The sequence below is a fragment of the Oryx dammah genome, unplaced genomic scaffold (assembly GCF_014754425.2).
Source record: "Oryx dammah isolate SB20612 unplaced genomic scaffold, SCBI_Odam_1.1 HiC_scaffold_4, whole genome shotgun sequence".
NCBI lineage: Eukaryota > Metazoa > Chordata > Mammalia > Artiodactyla > Bovidae > Oryx > Oryx dammah.
The window spans coordinates 29,259,848-29,276,321 of record NW_024070188.1 but is presented as its reverse complement, the minus strand read 5'-3'; the positions used below and the strand labels follow the sequence as shown (position 1 = coordinate 29,276,321).

General features: G+C 35.0%; 1 protein-coding gene across 1 annotated transcript in view; it reads left to right on the top strand.

Moving 5' to 3' along the window:
* The window catches only part of AFG1L (AFG1 like ATPase), a 193,050-nt gene that overhangs the window by 80,903 nt on the left and 95,673 nt on the right, over window positions 1–16,474 (top strand). Inside the window, exon 7 of the mRNA XM_040238553.1 lies at window positions 12,759–12,817. Coding sequence (XP_040094487.1) covers window positions 12,759–12,817 — 59 coding nt within the window. The remainder of the gene's footprint in view (window positions 1–12,758; window positions 12,818–16,474) is intronic.

The window sequence follows — 16,474 nt, the reverse complement described above, 5'->3', positions numbered from 1 at the left end:
AAGAAGTTATCAACCAAGAATTTTATATCAAATAAAAATTTCCTTCAAGAATAAAGACAAAATAAAGATATTCTGATAGCAAAGAAAGCTAAACAAATTCATTAGCATCAGATATGCAATACAAGCTATTCTAAAAGAATTTCTAAAGGTAGAAAGGAAATGATAACAGGCATTTGGATCCTCAAGAAGAAAAGAAGAGCATCAGAAGTGGTAAATATTAGAGTAAATATAAGTAGCTACTTTTCATTTTTAATTTATTAAAAATAGAAATGACTGTTTTATAAGATATTATAACATCATCTTGTGGGGTTTATAATGTATGTAGATATGATGCAGGTAATACATAGTACAAAGTAGGGTGTTTAGATGGACTTATATGGATGCGAGGTTTCTACATTTTTTTGTGTGAAGTGGTATGATACTAATTCTAAGTGTGAAAAGTTAAGGATACTGGTAAGCTTGGAAATATTGCAGGTTTGATCCTCGGTTCAGTTCAGTTGCTCAGTCATGTCCAACTCTTTGCATCTCCATGGACTTCAGCACACCAAACCTCCCTGTCCATCACCAACTCCTGGAGTTTACTCAAACTTATGTCCATTGAGTTGGTGATGCCATCCAGCCATCTCATCCACTGTTGTTGCCTTCTCCTCCTGCCTTCGATCTTTCCCAGCATCAGGGTCTTTTCCAGTGAGTCAGTTCTTTGCATCAGGTGGCCAAAGTATTGGAGTTTCAGCATCAGTCCTTCCAATGAATATTCAGGACTGATTTCCTTTAGGATGAACTAGTTGGATCTCCTTGCAGTCCAAGGGACTCTCAAGAGTCTTCTCCAACACTACAATTCAAAAGCATCAATTCTTCAGTGCTCAGCTTTCTTTATTGTCCAACTCTCACATCCATACATTACTACTGGAAAAGCCATAGCCTTGACTAGATGGACCTTTGTTGGCAAAGTAATGTCTCTGCTTTTTAATATGCTCTCTAGGTTGGTCATAGCTTTTCTTCTAAGGAGTAAGCATCTTTTAATTTCATGGCTGCAGTCACCATCTGCAGTGATTTTGGAGCCCCCCCCCAAAGTGTCTGTCACTGTTTCCATTGTTTCCCCATCTATTTGCCATGAAGTGATGGGACCAGATGCCATGATCTTCATTTTCTGAATGTTGAGCTTTAAGCCAACTTTTTCGCTCTCCTCTTTCACTTTCATCAAGAGGCTCTTTAGTTCCTCTTCACTTTCTGCCATAAGGGTGGTGTCATCTGCATATCTGAGGTTACTGATATTTCTCCTGGCAATCTTGATTCCAGCTTGTGCTTCATCCAGCCCAGCATTTCTCATGATGTACTCTGCCTAGAAGTTAAATAAGCAGGGTGACAATATACAGCCTTGACGTACTCCTTTCCTGATTTGGAACCAGTCTGTTGTTCCATATCCAGTTCTAACTGTTGCTTCTTGACCTGCATATAGATTTCTCAGGAGGCAGGTCAGGTGGTCTGGTGTTCCATCTCTTGAAGAATTTTTCACAGTTTGTTGTGATCCACCCAGTCAAAGGCTTTGGCATAGTCAATAAAACAGAAGTAGATGTTTTCCTGGAACTGTCTTGCTTTTTCGATGAACCAGCAGATGTTGGCAGTTTGATCTTTGTTTCCTCTGCCTTTTCCAAATCCAACTTGAACATCTGGAATTTCATGGTTTGGTTCTAGACCACTGCAATAAAGTAAATCACATGATTTTTTTGACTTCCTAGTGCATCTAAATATTTTTTTATACTACTGTAGTCTATAAAATGTGTAATAGCATTATGTCTAAAAAACAACATATACACCTTAATTAAAAAATATTTTATTTCTAAGAAATGCGTATCATTATCTGAGCCTTTAGTGAGTTGATATCTTTTTATAATAGTAATGTAACCAAACCCAGATTTGATTGCTTGCTGCTCATAAGCCAATAATTTGAGAAGCAAGTGTCAGTAGAAAAGAAAGGTGCTTTAATCATAAAAGGCAGCAGTCTGGGCAGAAGGTAGACTTATGTCCAGAAACCAACTCCAAAGATTCTGCTTAGCCATGACAGTTTTTAAACGGAAAAATGGGGTCGGGGAAGAATCTCAGTGAATCATTGAAGTAGGGTGTTAGGTTCTGCATCATTCTCCATTGAGTGCAAATTGGCTGACTCTTCAGATGTTATCTTGCCTTCATGATCTGCTAAAGAGGGATTGCTAAAGAGGCTGTTGTGGGCAGAGAGCTAGTAACTGCTTGGTTCTTCATTCTTTCTTTTTATCCAGGAAAATAATCAACAGATTTGACAAGGCATGGTACAGCATTCAAGAGAGCTTAAATCAGGAGTTAGTTTCAATTGCTTGGTAACCTCATTCCTATAATTAGACTCTTTTAATTATAGAGGGGAACAGAAATGGACAAGCAGGAACGGGGCAAAAGAGCTGCTTTCAGTAACATAAAAGGCCACTAACTGTAGATCACCATAACAAATATAATAAGGGAAAAGTTTGAAATATTGTGAAAATTACCAAAATATGACAGAGACATGAAGTGGACAAATGCTGTTGGAAATATGGTGCTGATAGACTTGCTCAACACAGGATTGCTACAAACTTTCAATTTGGAAAAAATGCAGTATCTGCAAAGCTCAATACAGCAAAGCAGTATAAAATGAGGTTTATATATTGTTATCCCTAGAACAACAAGAAAAATAAAGGCCAGCTGACAAAAAGGAATTTTAAAATGTATTCAAATAATTTTTAAAAAGGCAAGAAAAGAACAGATGAAGAAAAAGCAGGAGACAAAAAGAAAACAATAAATTTAATCATAGCCCTAAATATTAAATGCTAAATGATCTTGAAAAAGAAGAATGGAGCTGGAGGAATCAACCTTCCTGACTTCAAACTATATTACAAAGCTTCAGTCATTAAGATAATATGATACTGGCACAAAAACAGAAATATAGACCAATGGAAAAGGTAGAAAGCTTGGAGATAAATCCATGCACCTGTGGGCACTTTATCTTTGACAAAGGAGGCAAAAATACACAATAGAGAAAAGACAGTCTCTCAATAAGCGGTGCTGGGAAAACTGGTCATGTACGTGTAAAAGAATGAAATTAGAACACTTCCTAACGCTGTACATAAAAGTAAAGTCAAAACGGATTAAAGACCTAAATGTAAGGCCAGAAACTATAAAACTCTTAGAAGAAAGCATAGGCAGAACACTGACATAAATCACAGCAAGATCCTTTATGACTCACATCCTAGAGCAATGGAAATTAAAAAAAATAAACAAACGAGGTCTAATTAAACTTAAGAGATTTTGCACAATGAAGGAAAGTAAGCAAGGTAAAAAGACAGCCCTCAGAATGGGAAAAAATAATAGCAAATGAAACAACTGATAAAGGGTTAATCTCCAAAATATACAAGCATCTCATGCAGCTCAATACCAGAAAAACAACACAATCAAAAAATAGGTGGGAGACCTAAACAGACGTTTCTCCAAAGAAGACATACAGATAGCTAATAAACACATGAAAAGATACTCAACATTGCTCATTATCAGAGAGATGCAAATCAAAACTATAATGAGGTATCATCTCACACCGGTCACAATGGCCATTATCAAAAACTCTACAAAGAATAAGTGCTGGAGAGGGTGTGGAGGAAAGGGACTGGCTTGTATTGTTAGTGGGAATGCAAATTGAAAGTGCCAGTATGAAGATTCCTGAAAAAACTAGGAATAAAACTCCTATATGACCCAGCAGTCCTACTACTGAGCATATACCGTGAGAAAACCATAATTGAAAAAGACACAAGTACCCCGAGGTTGATTGCAGCACTATTACAGTAGCTAGGACATGGAAGCAATCTACATGTCCACTGACAGATAAATAAATAAAGAAGTTGTAGTGCATGTACACAATAGAATATTACTTAGCTGTAAAAAGGAATGCATTTGAGTCAGTTCAAATCAGGTGGATGAACCCACAGCCTATCATACAGAGTGAAGTAAGTCAGAAAGAAAGACAAATATTGTATATTAATGTATATATATAGAATCTAGAAAGATAGTACTGATAATCCTACTTGCAGGGCAGTAAAGGAGATGCAGACATAAAAGAACAGATTTTTGAACACAGTAGGGAAGGAGAGGGTGGGATGATTTGAGAGAGTAGCATTGAAACATATACATTATCATATGTAAAATAGATAGCTAGTGGGAATTTGCTATATGTCACAGGAGACCCAAAGCCAGTGCTTTGTGACAACCTCAGTTCAGTTCAGTCGCCCAGTTGTGTCCAACTCTGCGACCCCATGGACTGCAGCATGCGAGGCTTCCTTGTCCATCACTAACTCCCGGAGCTTAGTCAAACTCATGTCCATCGAGCCGGTGATGCCATCCAGCCATCTCATCCTCTGTCGTCCCCTTTTCCTCCTGCCTTCTATCTTCCCTAGCATCAGGGTCTTTTCAAATGAGTCAGTTCTTTGCATCAGGTGGCCAGAGTACTGGAGTATCAGGTGGCCAGAGTACTGGAGTTTCAGCTTTAGCATCATTCCTGTCAATGAATGTTTAGGACTGATTTCCTTTAGAATGGACTGGTTGGATCTCCTTGCAGTCCAAGGGACTCTCGAGATTCTTCTCCAACACCACAGTTCAAAAGCATCAATTCTTTGGTGCTCAGCCTTCTTTATGGTCCAACTCTCACATCCATACACAACTACTGGGCTTCTCAGGTGGTACTAGTGGTAAAGAACCCACCTGCCAACGCACGAGACGTAAGAGATGTGGGTTTGATTCCACGTCTGAGATGCAGGTTCAATCCCTGGGTCAGGAAGATCCTCTGGAGGAGGGCATGGCAACCCACTCCACTACTCTTGCCTTGAGAATCCCATGGCCAGAGGAGCCTGGTGGGCTACAGTCCATAGGGTTAGACAGAATCTGAAGAGACTTAGCACACACAATTCAGACTCCAAAGACAGCTTTTAGGGCCAAAGTGAAAGCTGTTGGCTGAGCCTCAGCCTGTCACAGTTGATAATGAAATAGTTCTAAAAGTTAACCAAAGAGTTGAGGTCTCTTGCCACTAGTTTTTGCCTGACTGCTTTGGGGTCGTCTTTGTGTACAGGGGTTCCCCAAAGTACCTAAGGTTTGTTTTCTCATTGAAGACTCCAGTCATGATATTTCCATTCATTGATTCTGTGTATAAAATGAAACTCTGGTGTGAAAAACTACTTCATTGGTGTTTGACCTGCTGAAAGTAAATATATAAGTGAATGGATGGTAGTATTTTTGTAATCAAGATTTTATGTAACATTTTGTTGTTTCTCTCTCTCTTTTTTTTTTTAAAGGCTCCTGTGGAGCTTTTTCCTTGGACCCCCGTTATCACTGTTATAGGAAATTGCAGCATTTAAAATGTCATAGGATATCTAAAATGGGGGCTGGCAGTTATTATTTGAATAAAAAGATAGATTCAATTTATAGGACTATTCATAGAATTGATGGATAAGATTTCATCTTCCTGACTTCTCTAAAGTAGTTTTCATTCAAAATATTAGCCAAGGATACATGTGGTAAATTATCATCAACAACAATAAATGGGTAGATGACCCTAACTTTTTTTCAGATTTTTAAATCTGTGTGTTGCTAAACACATTATTGACACTAACAATGAGAAGGAATGAGCACATAACAAATTAGATAAATTTTACAAAGGTTAGAATGAGTTAAAGCAGCAGCAGCAGCAGTATACAAAGAAATATATACTCTATAATTTCATTTTTATGGAGTTTTATATAAAGTTTTTTGGAGAAGGAAATGGCAACCCACTCCAGTACTCTTGCCTGGAGAATCCCATGGAGGGAGGAGCCTGGTAGGCTACAGTCCATGGGGTTGCAAAGAGTTGGACACGACTGAGCGACTTCACTCACTTTTTATATAAGGTTTTAGAAATGGCAACCCATTCCAGTACTCTTGCCTGGAAAATTCCATGGACTGAGAGGCTCCTCAGAGCCTGGTAGGCTACAGTCCATGGGGTCGCAAAGAGTCGGACATGACTGAGCAACTTCACTTTACTTTTACTTTGGAGACTTTAGTATATAAAATCAAGTGATATTAGATATATCACCGTCAAGTGATATTAGACTGTTTCAGGTATAGTATAAGAACTTACCATAGTATATACCCATTTTTCTTCTTCCAAACTTTGTGCCATTGTTTCCATACACTTTACTTCCATGTTATAAATCCCTCAATATATTGCTATCATTTTAGCTTTAAATTATTATCTTTTAAAAGGATTTAGATAATAATTTTTAAAAGGCTCATATTTATCCAGACTTGCCATTTCTGGTGCTCTTTACTCCTTTATGTGTTCCAGGGTTCCATCCAATATTATTTTTCTCCCTGAGGACTTCTTTAAATGATTTCTTATAGTTTTGGTGTTTGGGGAATGAACTCTTTCAGCGTTTGTATGTCACAAAAAGTCCCTGCTTAAGAAGATATTTTTATACAGGGTAGAATCATATGTTGACAGTTTTGTTTCTTTTCTTTTGACCTTTAAAAATGTTGCTCCACTGTGTTCTGGCTTGTGTTGTTTCAAGTGAGAAGTTACTATCATTCTAATCCTTCTGTATGTAATGTATCTCTTTTTTCTCTGTGTGCTTCCTTTGGCTATTTTCTATTGCTGTGATCTAAAGCTCACTAATATTTTCTTCTACAGTATCTAATCTGCTGTTATTCCCATCCAGCATATTTTTTGTCTCACATATTATAGTTTCCATCCTGAAAAATTCTTCTTTGGTTTAAAAAAAAAATATTTTCCATGTCTTTATTTGATATGCTTGCTCTTCCAGCTGCTTGAACACATAGAATGTAGCAAAACTGTTTTAATGTTTTTTTCTTCTAAATTTATTATCTGTGTCATTCCTTGGTCTGTTTCTGTTGACTGATTTTTTTCTTTTTGTTCTGGGCCATATTTTCCTGTTTCCCTGCATGCCCAGTAATTTTTTTTTTTTATTAAATGTCAAACGATATGAATTTTACTTGATTGGATATTGGATATTTTTATATTGCTATATACATTCTTGAGCTCTATTCTCTTTCTTACAAACAATTTGATTCTTTTAGCTATTGCTTTTAAATTTTGTATGGCAGGACTAGAGCATATTTAGTCTAGGACTAATTTTTCTTGCTATTGAGATAAATCCCTTCTCAATATTCTGCTCAGTACCCTGTAAATTTAGAAGTTTTCCAGTCTGTCTGGTAGAGACAGGCACTATTCCTAGCCATGTGTGAGCGTCAGGGATGGTTTCCTTGAGTACTTTAGAATGATTCTTCTCTTGGCTTTAGGTAGCTTCCTCACACATCTATGCTGATCAGTACTCACCTGGGGACTCAGCTGGGACCCTCAGCAGGTCTTTAGCACTTTTTCACTGAGCAGCTCTCTTTTCTCTGGTACACTGACTGCCCTGTGAACTCTAGCTACTTTTTCTTCCCTAGAGTCTCACCCATCTCCTCAGTTGGGGAATCTGAGCCAGGCTTTGCTTGGGTTCCCCTTCCTTGTGCATAAATGCTTAATTTCCTATTTTCCAGGCACAAAGTGCATAAGTTTCCTATTCTCAGAGAGAACTGTCCCTTTTTTTCTGGTGTCCAGTGTTTATACAAAGCTGTGCTGACCAGGACTAGCATTATGGAATGCCACTCTTGAAGTCTACCCGCAATAGTGTATTCAAGGAAAGTTTGTTAGAAAATGTAGATTTGAGCAGTAGATTGTATAGAAAAGAAAGTAAAGTCATGAACTGGGCTCACTCTTCTGCCTGGGATACCCTTCCTTTCTCTCTGCTTGGTGGCCCCCTGATTATTTTTCCAAGGTACTCTAGTCCCGTTGTTACCTGCAAAGCTGCCTTTGAACCCAGATGAGATGAATAGTTCTCATTCTTTATGTTATGTTTATACCTTGTATCCTTTTATACCTTGTATCATGGTTATGATCTGTGGCTATGTCTGTCAGCTGCAACAAGTCCAGCAGGTCACACTGTGGTTCTGAAAAATCTATCAGTTTTAGCCTCATTAAAGATCTTCCTCTGAAATTTCTAGATATACCAATTACTAGCTGGAAATCATGGAGAAGGCAATGGCAACCCTCTCCACTACTCTTGCCTGGAAAATCCCTTGGAGGAGGAGCCTGGTAGGCTGCAGTCCATGGGGTCGCTAAGAGTCAGGCAGGACTGAAGGACTTCACTTTCACTTTTCACTTTCATGCATTGGAGGAGGAAATGGTGACCCACTCCAGTGTTCTTGCCTGCAGAATCCCAGGGACGGGGGAGCCTGGTGGGCTGCCATCTATGGGGTTGCACAGAGTCGGACACAACTCAAGTGACTTAGCAGCAGCAGCAGCTGGAAATCAGCAAATTATTTTAAAAAATCTGAGTGTCAGTTTCTTTGTCTGTAAAATGGAGGTAGAAATATTTGCTGTGTAGGATTATTAAGATTATCGTTTGTGTGAAATGTCTAGCAAATTGCCTGACTCCTGCTAGGTATTATGTAGATGCTAGTTCCTTCTTTTATTTATTTTTTGTCCTCAGCAGTCATTTCAGTGCAAATAATAGGAATACATGAATGTATGTTGAATTGATTATAAAATTGTAATATGCCATCAGATGGACATATTTAATTCACTATAATATCTGCACATTTGGTATAATATTGTTTGAACTCCAGTTAGACTTTTTAAAAGAAGCCGAGTAGCTCTTCCTGCTTACATGGCCTAAAGATGCCATTTTGTTTTAATCTACACTAAAATAGGCATCTCCTGGAAGGGTAAACCAGATTGGTTCCATAGAGTCATATAAGTATTTTATGTTAATTTTTAGGAAAACTTTTAATTACCTATCATAAAAGTTTTTCTTATTCAAAACCCCTATTTCTTATATATATAGGTGTTATTCGTCCTGGTCGTTTTGACACTGGATTTTAAGGAAAAGATCTACATGTCTGTGGGCATCTCCAAAGTATTTATGTAGATCCTTGTAATTACTTTAAAAGTCCTCTTTGCATGTATTTCATCTGTAAGTATTATTACAGTTATTCACTGTGGAGAATGTAGAGGTCCTTATACCATTCTCAAAAAATGAATGTCCCATGATTCCAGTACTCTGTCTTATAAGACCAAGTGCTCATTTAGCTCTGGTTAGTGATCATTTAAAAATTGTAGGCAAGAACTTCTGTTGAATTTTAAAATGCTATTTAGTAAATAATGACAAATATTGATTTAAATGTATTATAAAATCTTTATGTCTAAAAAAATAATATTAAACAACTAAATATTAAAAATTCTGGTAGCTAAATAACATTTCAAGAGAGGTATCTATTGTATTGATAATTAGCATAATATTTGAATTGCAAAAAACTCTTCAGTTTAACGAGTACAGTCCTTTTTCACTTAAGTGTCCTATAAAAACCTAAAGGTTTTCAAGCCAAATGAATTCTGTTTAGAATTTTGTTTAGAAAATACTTCCCAGATCATGAAGTTTGAATTATATATCCTTTTAAAGGCTGATTTTTTTTAAAGTTAAACCATTAAAACTTTAATCTCAAGATTTAAAGGCATTATTATTGTACTTTAATTTAGCTCAGTGGAAATCTTTTAATCAAGAATATTACAAGTGGGCCTTTACATTTCTCATTGCCATTAACCTTCTGAATGGTGCATGCCTATTAAACTACATCTTGCATGAATGCATGCTAAGTTGCTTCAGTTGTGTCCCTACACTTTGTGACCCCAGGACTGTGGACTGTGGCCTGCCAGGGTCCTCTGTCCATGGGGTTCTCCAGGCAAGAATACTGGAGTGGGTTGCCGTTGCCCTCCTCCAGAAACTACATCTTAGGGTGTGCCCTATATGTCCATTCAAAAAGATATTTCGTGAGTAAGATCAAAAGCCAAAAAGTACTTAACATAAATAAACTTTCATTAGTGTAATATTTTGGTTTTAATTCTGTAACATTTCATTTTTTTAATATTCACTAGTGTTGTGTATGTTTCTTTCCCTAATAAATTTTCAAAGAGCTTATTAAGTCATAACTGACATACAATAAATGGCATGTTTTTAAAGGATACAATAATAATACAATGGTGGTGGTGGTGGTGGTGAAGTCGCTCAGTCGTGTCCGACTCTTTGCGACCCTGTGGACTGTAGCTTACCAGGCTCCTCCGTCCATGGGATTCTCCAGGCAAGAATACTGGTGTGGGTTGCCATTTCCTTCTCCAGGGTAATAATACAATATTACAATAATAATAAAATAATTGAGGACTTTCATGGTGGCTCAGACGGTAAAGCGTCTGTCTACAATGCGGGAGACCTGGGTTCGAGCCGTGGGTTGGGAAGATCCCCTGGAGAAGGAAATGGTAATCCACTCCACTACTCTTGCCTGGAAAATCCCATGGACGGAGGAGCCTGGTAGGCTACAGTCTGTGGGGTCGCAAAGAGTTGGACACTGCTGAGCGACTTCACTTTCACTTTCAATACAATGATAGTGACATAGGTATACATTTGTGAAATCACCACCATAATCAATATAATTAACATTTCCATCACATCCCCAGTGTTCCTCCTCCCTTTTTTCATCTCTCCCTGCCATCGCTGTCCCAATGTGTCCCTTCTCGAGAAAACTGATTTGCTTTGTATTGCTATAGATGAGTCAGCTTTCTGTAGAGTTTTTATACATGGGATCACACATTCTGGTACTCTTTTTACTTCTTTTACTCTGTATAATTATTTTAAGATCCATCTATTTTTTGGTATGCATAAATAGGTTGTCTTTTTTATTGCTGAGTACTATGCAGATGTGCCACAATTTATCCATTCACCTAATGATGGCCATCTGGATTCCTTCCAGTTTTTGGCTGTTACAGATAAAGCTAGTTTCTAGCTGTTATGATAGAGCTGCTGTAAACATTGTGTGTGTTTAAAAATTATTTCATTTTTGATTTTTACTACTTACTGGCAATCATGACCGTTGACTCTTTATCATATAGCAATGTTTTTATGAACATTCCCTAGCAGTTTTATAATTAGGGAAGACTATGAAAACATTTTATTTTAAACCTGTTTCCTACATTTTACCCATTTTACTCATTTGAGGTATTGATTATAGGAAAAAAGATCTCATTTTGAATTTTGATATCCTTACAGTCTGGCTAGCATTATCTTACTTTTTGTAATATCACTAAATAAAAATTTTAAATGTAACTGAATTTAAAGCCTGTAGTCCTTAATTAACCAAAGAGCTTATGCAAATACTTTCTTCATATAATGATGTTATGATGAATATTTTTCTAAAGAGAATAAATGTTTTCTAATGACCATATTTTATTTCCAGAAATAAGTGCGGCAGTTGAAATCTTAGTTATCAGATTTTCTTTAAACAAGAAAATATAGAAAGGAGCCCATAATGCAATACTTAAAAAGGAAAATTGAGACATTAACTTGTAATTTTTATCATTTGGAAGACTTACTGTTATTTTTATACTTTTTTATTTTTTAAATCTTATTACTTTATAGAGTTGACTTTTAAAAGGAGTGCTTTATTTAGTTTGGCTGTGCCATGCAGCTTGTGGGATCTTAGTTCCCCTACCAGGGATTGAACTTGGGCCCTTGGCAGTGAGAGCACAGAGTCTTAAACACTGGACTGCCAGGGAATTTCATAAAAGAAATGTTTAATCTGCAATAAAATTTCAACCTTCTGAAAAAATATTCCAAGTCTCCATTTTTAACAAAAAGTATGCGAAGCTTAAAATTTGTTTCCTTATTCCTACTTACTGGTCCTTAATAACATGTGTTTCTGTGTGTGTATATGTGTATGAACATATACCGTGGCACATGCACATATATAAAGCACCATTCTAAGATAGTAAAAACTACCTGTTTATGATATAGAACTATGTTAAATTTATAGTCTATTAAGAATGGAGTTTTAATCTTTAGGTAGTTTCTTTTTTCCTTCAATTTTTGCTGTGCTGGGTCTTCATTGCAGTGCACAGGCTTTTCTGTGGTTGCAGCACGTGGGCTCAGAGTTACGGCATGCGGGTTCTCTAGTTGTGGCACGCAGGCTCAGTTGCCCTCTGGTATGTGGAATCTTAGTTCCCTGACCAGGCATTGAAGCTGCATACCCTGCATTGGAAGGCAGATTCTTAACCACTGTACCACCAAGGAAGTCGTTAGGTAGTTTCTTTTAAAGTAGAGTGTCCCTAATGTTATTTACTTTAATGGCAAATATATAACTTTGACACAAATACATACACAGTTCTATCTATTGGTGTGTTTTCTTAAAAGGTACTGTATTACACAGTTTTCTGTACTGAGAACTTTTATTATGGGTGAGGTAAGGCGGATATAATTTGTTTCCTGATAGAATCTAGGTGTTCAAATATTAATAATTTTAAATAGATCATCTTTTTACATTGAGTTATTGATGTAGGATAATTTGTGATATCATCCATATTTTTTGCTTGCATTTTATTATAGTTTAAAGCTAATTTGATCAAAGGTCTTTTGATGTTCTTTCTGTGATTGTTAATATTTTGTTTTATTATTAAGAACATAATAAATTTTGTATAGTACCAGAATAGAGACGAATTTTGGTTATTTTTATTCTCCTTCACTTCTTTATCTTTTTCATCAGTAGAAAGCTTTATTTGCTAGGCTAAAATATAACCTAACATTATGATTTAGGCTAAGTGAAAAGCTAATACTAATTTTTTCTTTCAGATCTCTATAAAAATGGACTGCAAAGAGCTAATTTTGTCCCATTCATAGCTGTCCTGAAGGTAAGAAAAATCACTTACTTGTGTTTAGTGACTAATATCATATTGATTGGTAATCAAGGACTTTTACAGGATCACTATGGTCTTGCATTCAAGTAGAATTTATTTTGATATTTATAGTAATAGTTAAAGATACTAAAGAAGAAAGAAATCTTTTTTATATAGTACTCATCAATTTGTATGCAGGAAAAATTGCAAAATATGGTATAAATTATTGTCTAGCTGAAACATTTGATAGTTTGCATTTTATGAAGTTTAATTTGAGGTTTGCTCATATATATTATAGTGGAATGTTTGAACTTATACATTGGTTTCTGAAAAAATAATGTTCCTTGTTTCCTTCTGGTTAATGGCCATTAACATGTTTTCCCAGTTATTAAAGTTGCTATTTTAGAGTAGCATTATTACAAAAATATTCTAATATATTTAAATGTGATTGCCATCAAGTTATCATGAAATTATGTCAAGTTGAGGCACATAGTTTAAATATTTGTGTGTATCATCACTGCAAAGAGTTTAAAATAATCTTCATTACAATATGATTAAGAATAAAGTAGCCACCTTTTTCACTGTTAATTTAAATAATGTTTAATGTAATTATTTAATAATCATTCTACCAATATTTATTGGGAACCTACTATGTGCAAAGTACTACATTAGGTATAATGGATAATATAAGTAAGTTATATTAAGTAAGTTGTGTTTCTTGCAAGTCATTTATAATCTAGTTGGGTATATACTATGTACCCAAATACCTCTAACACAAAGCAGAATGTGATAAATATCAGAAAGAAGCACATATGCCCAAATATAGTTCCTGTAATTCTCAGGCACATTTTTCACTGTCCATAAAAGCATATCCAAAGAAAGGATAGAACTGTATTTTTTAAAGACATAAAACTCTAAAATTCTTACCAAGAAGGAGGAGTAAAAACATTTATCTTCAAATATTTTGAAGATGTAGTCAGACAATCTTTTTGAAATATACTTCAGTGGGAGCTATTGTTAGTGCCAAACTTTATTCCCTGTGCTATCCAAACATCTGTTTCCTTGACCAGTTTTAGGCTCCCAGAGGATTTTATTTTTTCTGAGATACTTATAGATGTAGGAAAAAGTACTTTTTGAAGATTTATGCTGTTAATAATTTTTTCCCCTTTATATTATTATTTTATATTTGAGGAGAAGGTAGATTTGCAGTATTTTCTCCTCCTACAAATCTAAAGTAATGTGGTATATGTAGATACCAAAATATAAACAGGGAAGCTAAGAAAAATAGATGCTAAAAATAGTTTCTTCATGTAGCATAAAACACACAAAGTATAAAGAGAAGGCTCACAGAATGTAACAAATTAAAAGGTTCTCAGACATTGTAGCTGTACATTTTTTTAAACCCCAAACCTTAGTTTTTGTGATATTTTAACATATCATTGCTAATAGGCAATAAAATTGGCAAGGTTGAATTTAATTCCTTCCCTTTCCTACCCTTAATTTTTTTTTCTTTTTGTTATTTGGAAACTCAGAGCCATATTTTTCCATAGATATAAAAATATAAATGGCATAACTGTAAAAACAAAGAAAAAATAAAGCAGTGATGGGAATGTCTTTCTCTCCCATGTTTAGAGGATTTGTTAAGTAAATTATAGTATAGTCACATGAGGGGATATAGTATAGTTATTTAGAATGACATTTTCAAAAATTGTGTGATAATGTAGAATAATGATCAAGGATAATATGAGTGGAAAAATACAATGTAAGTATATCTATTAGTCTTCTTGGAAATAATATACATACATAGAAAATACTGAAAATAAATATCCCTAAATTTAAACAGAACTTTTTTTCTGAATGATAAGATTATAGATGATTAAAATTATCTGTTTTAGACCTTTCAAAGATTTCTGGAATGATATTGAATTATTTTTATAATAAAAACTTTTTAGTATAAGTACATTTTTACCCACCCTTCCTAGAAAATCAGCAGACCTGAATAAGACTACCCATATTCAAAACTGAGAAATCAGCAGAAGGTAAAATGAACTGAACATGGGTTCCATGCAGAGACTATTAAAAAAATGAAATGGCAGCAATAAGAAGGAAGTATCAGGAGTAGATGGGGGAGAGGTAGGCATGAACTAAACAAGTAAAAAAACATGAAAACTTGCTTTAGAAGAATTATCCCAGGAAATGGGAGATTTTTTTCAGTTAAAACTTTGCTATATTTTAAAAGAAACTAAAGTTATGGTACCAATGAAATAAGAAACCAGAGATGAAAACCTGTAAGATTAGATGAAAAATAAGCTGGCAGAACTAAGAAAAGACTGAAGGCAGACCCATTAAAAAGTGAAAAGCATCTTACTAAAAGTAAGTCAATGAATCAACACTACTGAAAATAAAACCAGTGATAAAGAGATCGGACTTATGAAAAGAAATCACACAAAATGAAGCCAAAATAGTCAGAAATTAAAAACTATTACAGAGAAGGTGTTAGTATGGAAACTTAGACAACAGATCAAATATTCACATAATTTGTATTTCTAAAAAAGAAAACATAAAGATAAAATAGAATAATGTGCTTTTCTGGTGTAAAACTAAAAGGATAGAGAATCCTACAATTATATAGAAGAAGAACCAATGGGAAAAAAAATCAAGCTGGACTGAGACTTTTTCACCTAAAGTTGGTTCTGGAATAGTGTAGAATAGTTTTCACTAAATTGAAAAATAATAGATGTGCCCTCTTGTCAACTGCACTGTTATGAAAATCCAAGCCCAAAATGTGTATTGTTGGATATATGGTAATTCAAAAATTGCAATTCTCATGAAGCTTCCTGAACAAACTAAGATTTTTCCCTACCAGTAAAAAATAATAACTTATTAATGGAGATATTATGGTAAGAATATATTGGTGGTGGTCACTGAATTTGATAAATTAGTGTCTTGGGTATTGTCTACAATCAAACAATAAAGTTGTTTTTTTTTTTTTTTTTTTCATTTCATGTGTGAACTTCTGTAATTAAGTTAACTACAGAATGCAGAGTATAAAAAAGAGACCTCAGCCCACACTAGCAGTTTGAGTAGAGGACATGGTACATGTCAGGGGTATTTCCAAAGAACAAGTTATGAAAAATTAGTTACCAGACAAAGCACGAAAGGGCATTCAACATAGAGGAAAAAGCACATGGGAAAAGCATGAAAATTACATAGATTAAAAATGTTGTGCTTAGTACTTAGCTCATTGAATTTTCATAGAATAGTAACTACTGTTCTTCTGTTTACTTGAGGTTTGAGATTTTATTTAAAACTCAGATTCCCTTCGCCCAAAATAAAAGCAGAGTATGTTTTGTATTGTATGTAAGTATATTAAAAAAACATTTTGGCAGTTAACATTTCCTTATTTATATGAAAGGATGGTTAATATTATGATTATTGTGCCTACTTGAAACTTCATGTCTCTTAATATTCTGATTTTGATGATTTATTCTTGAAGAATCTTTGTCTTGATTTTAATGAAACCTAGGCAATTCTTTTTAAGTACGTGAACAGATATAGTTGTGAAAGCATTTGTTGGTATCTACATAGCACCAATTTATAAAATTAAATACATCTGTCTCAGTCTCTGCACTGCAGTATTTTAGAGTAGACTGATAATCTATACCAGGGGTT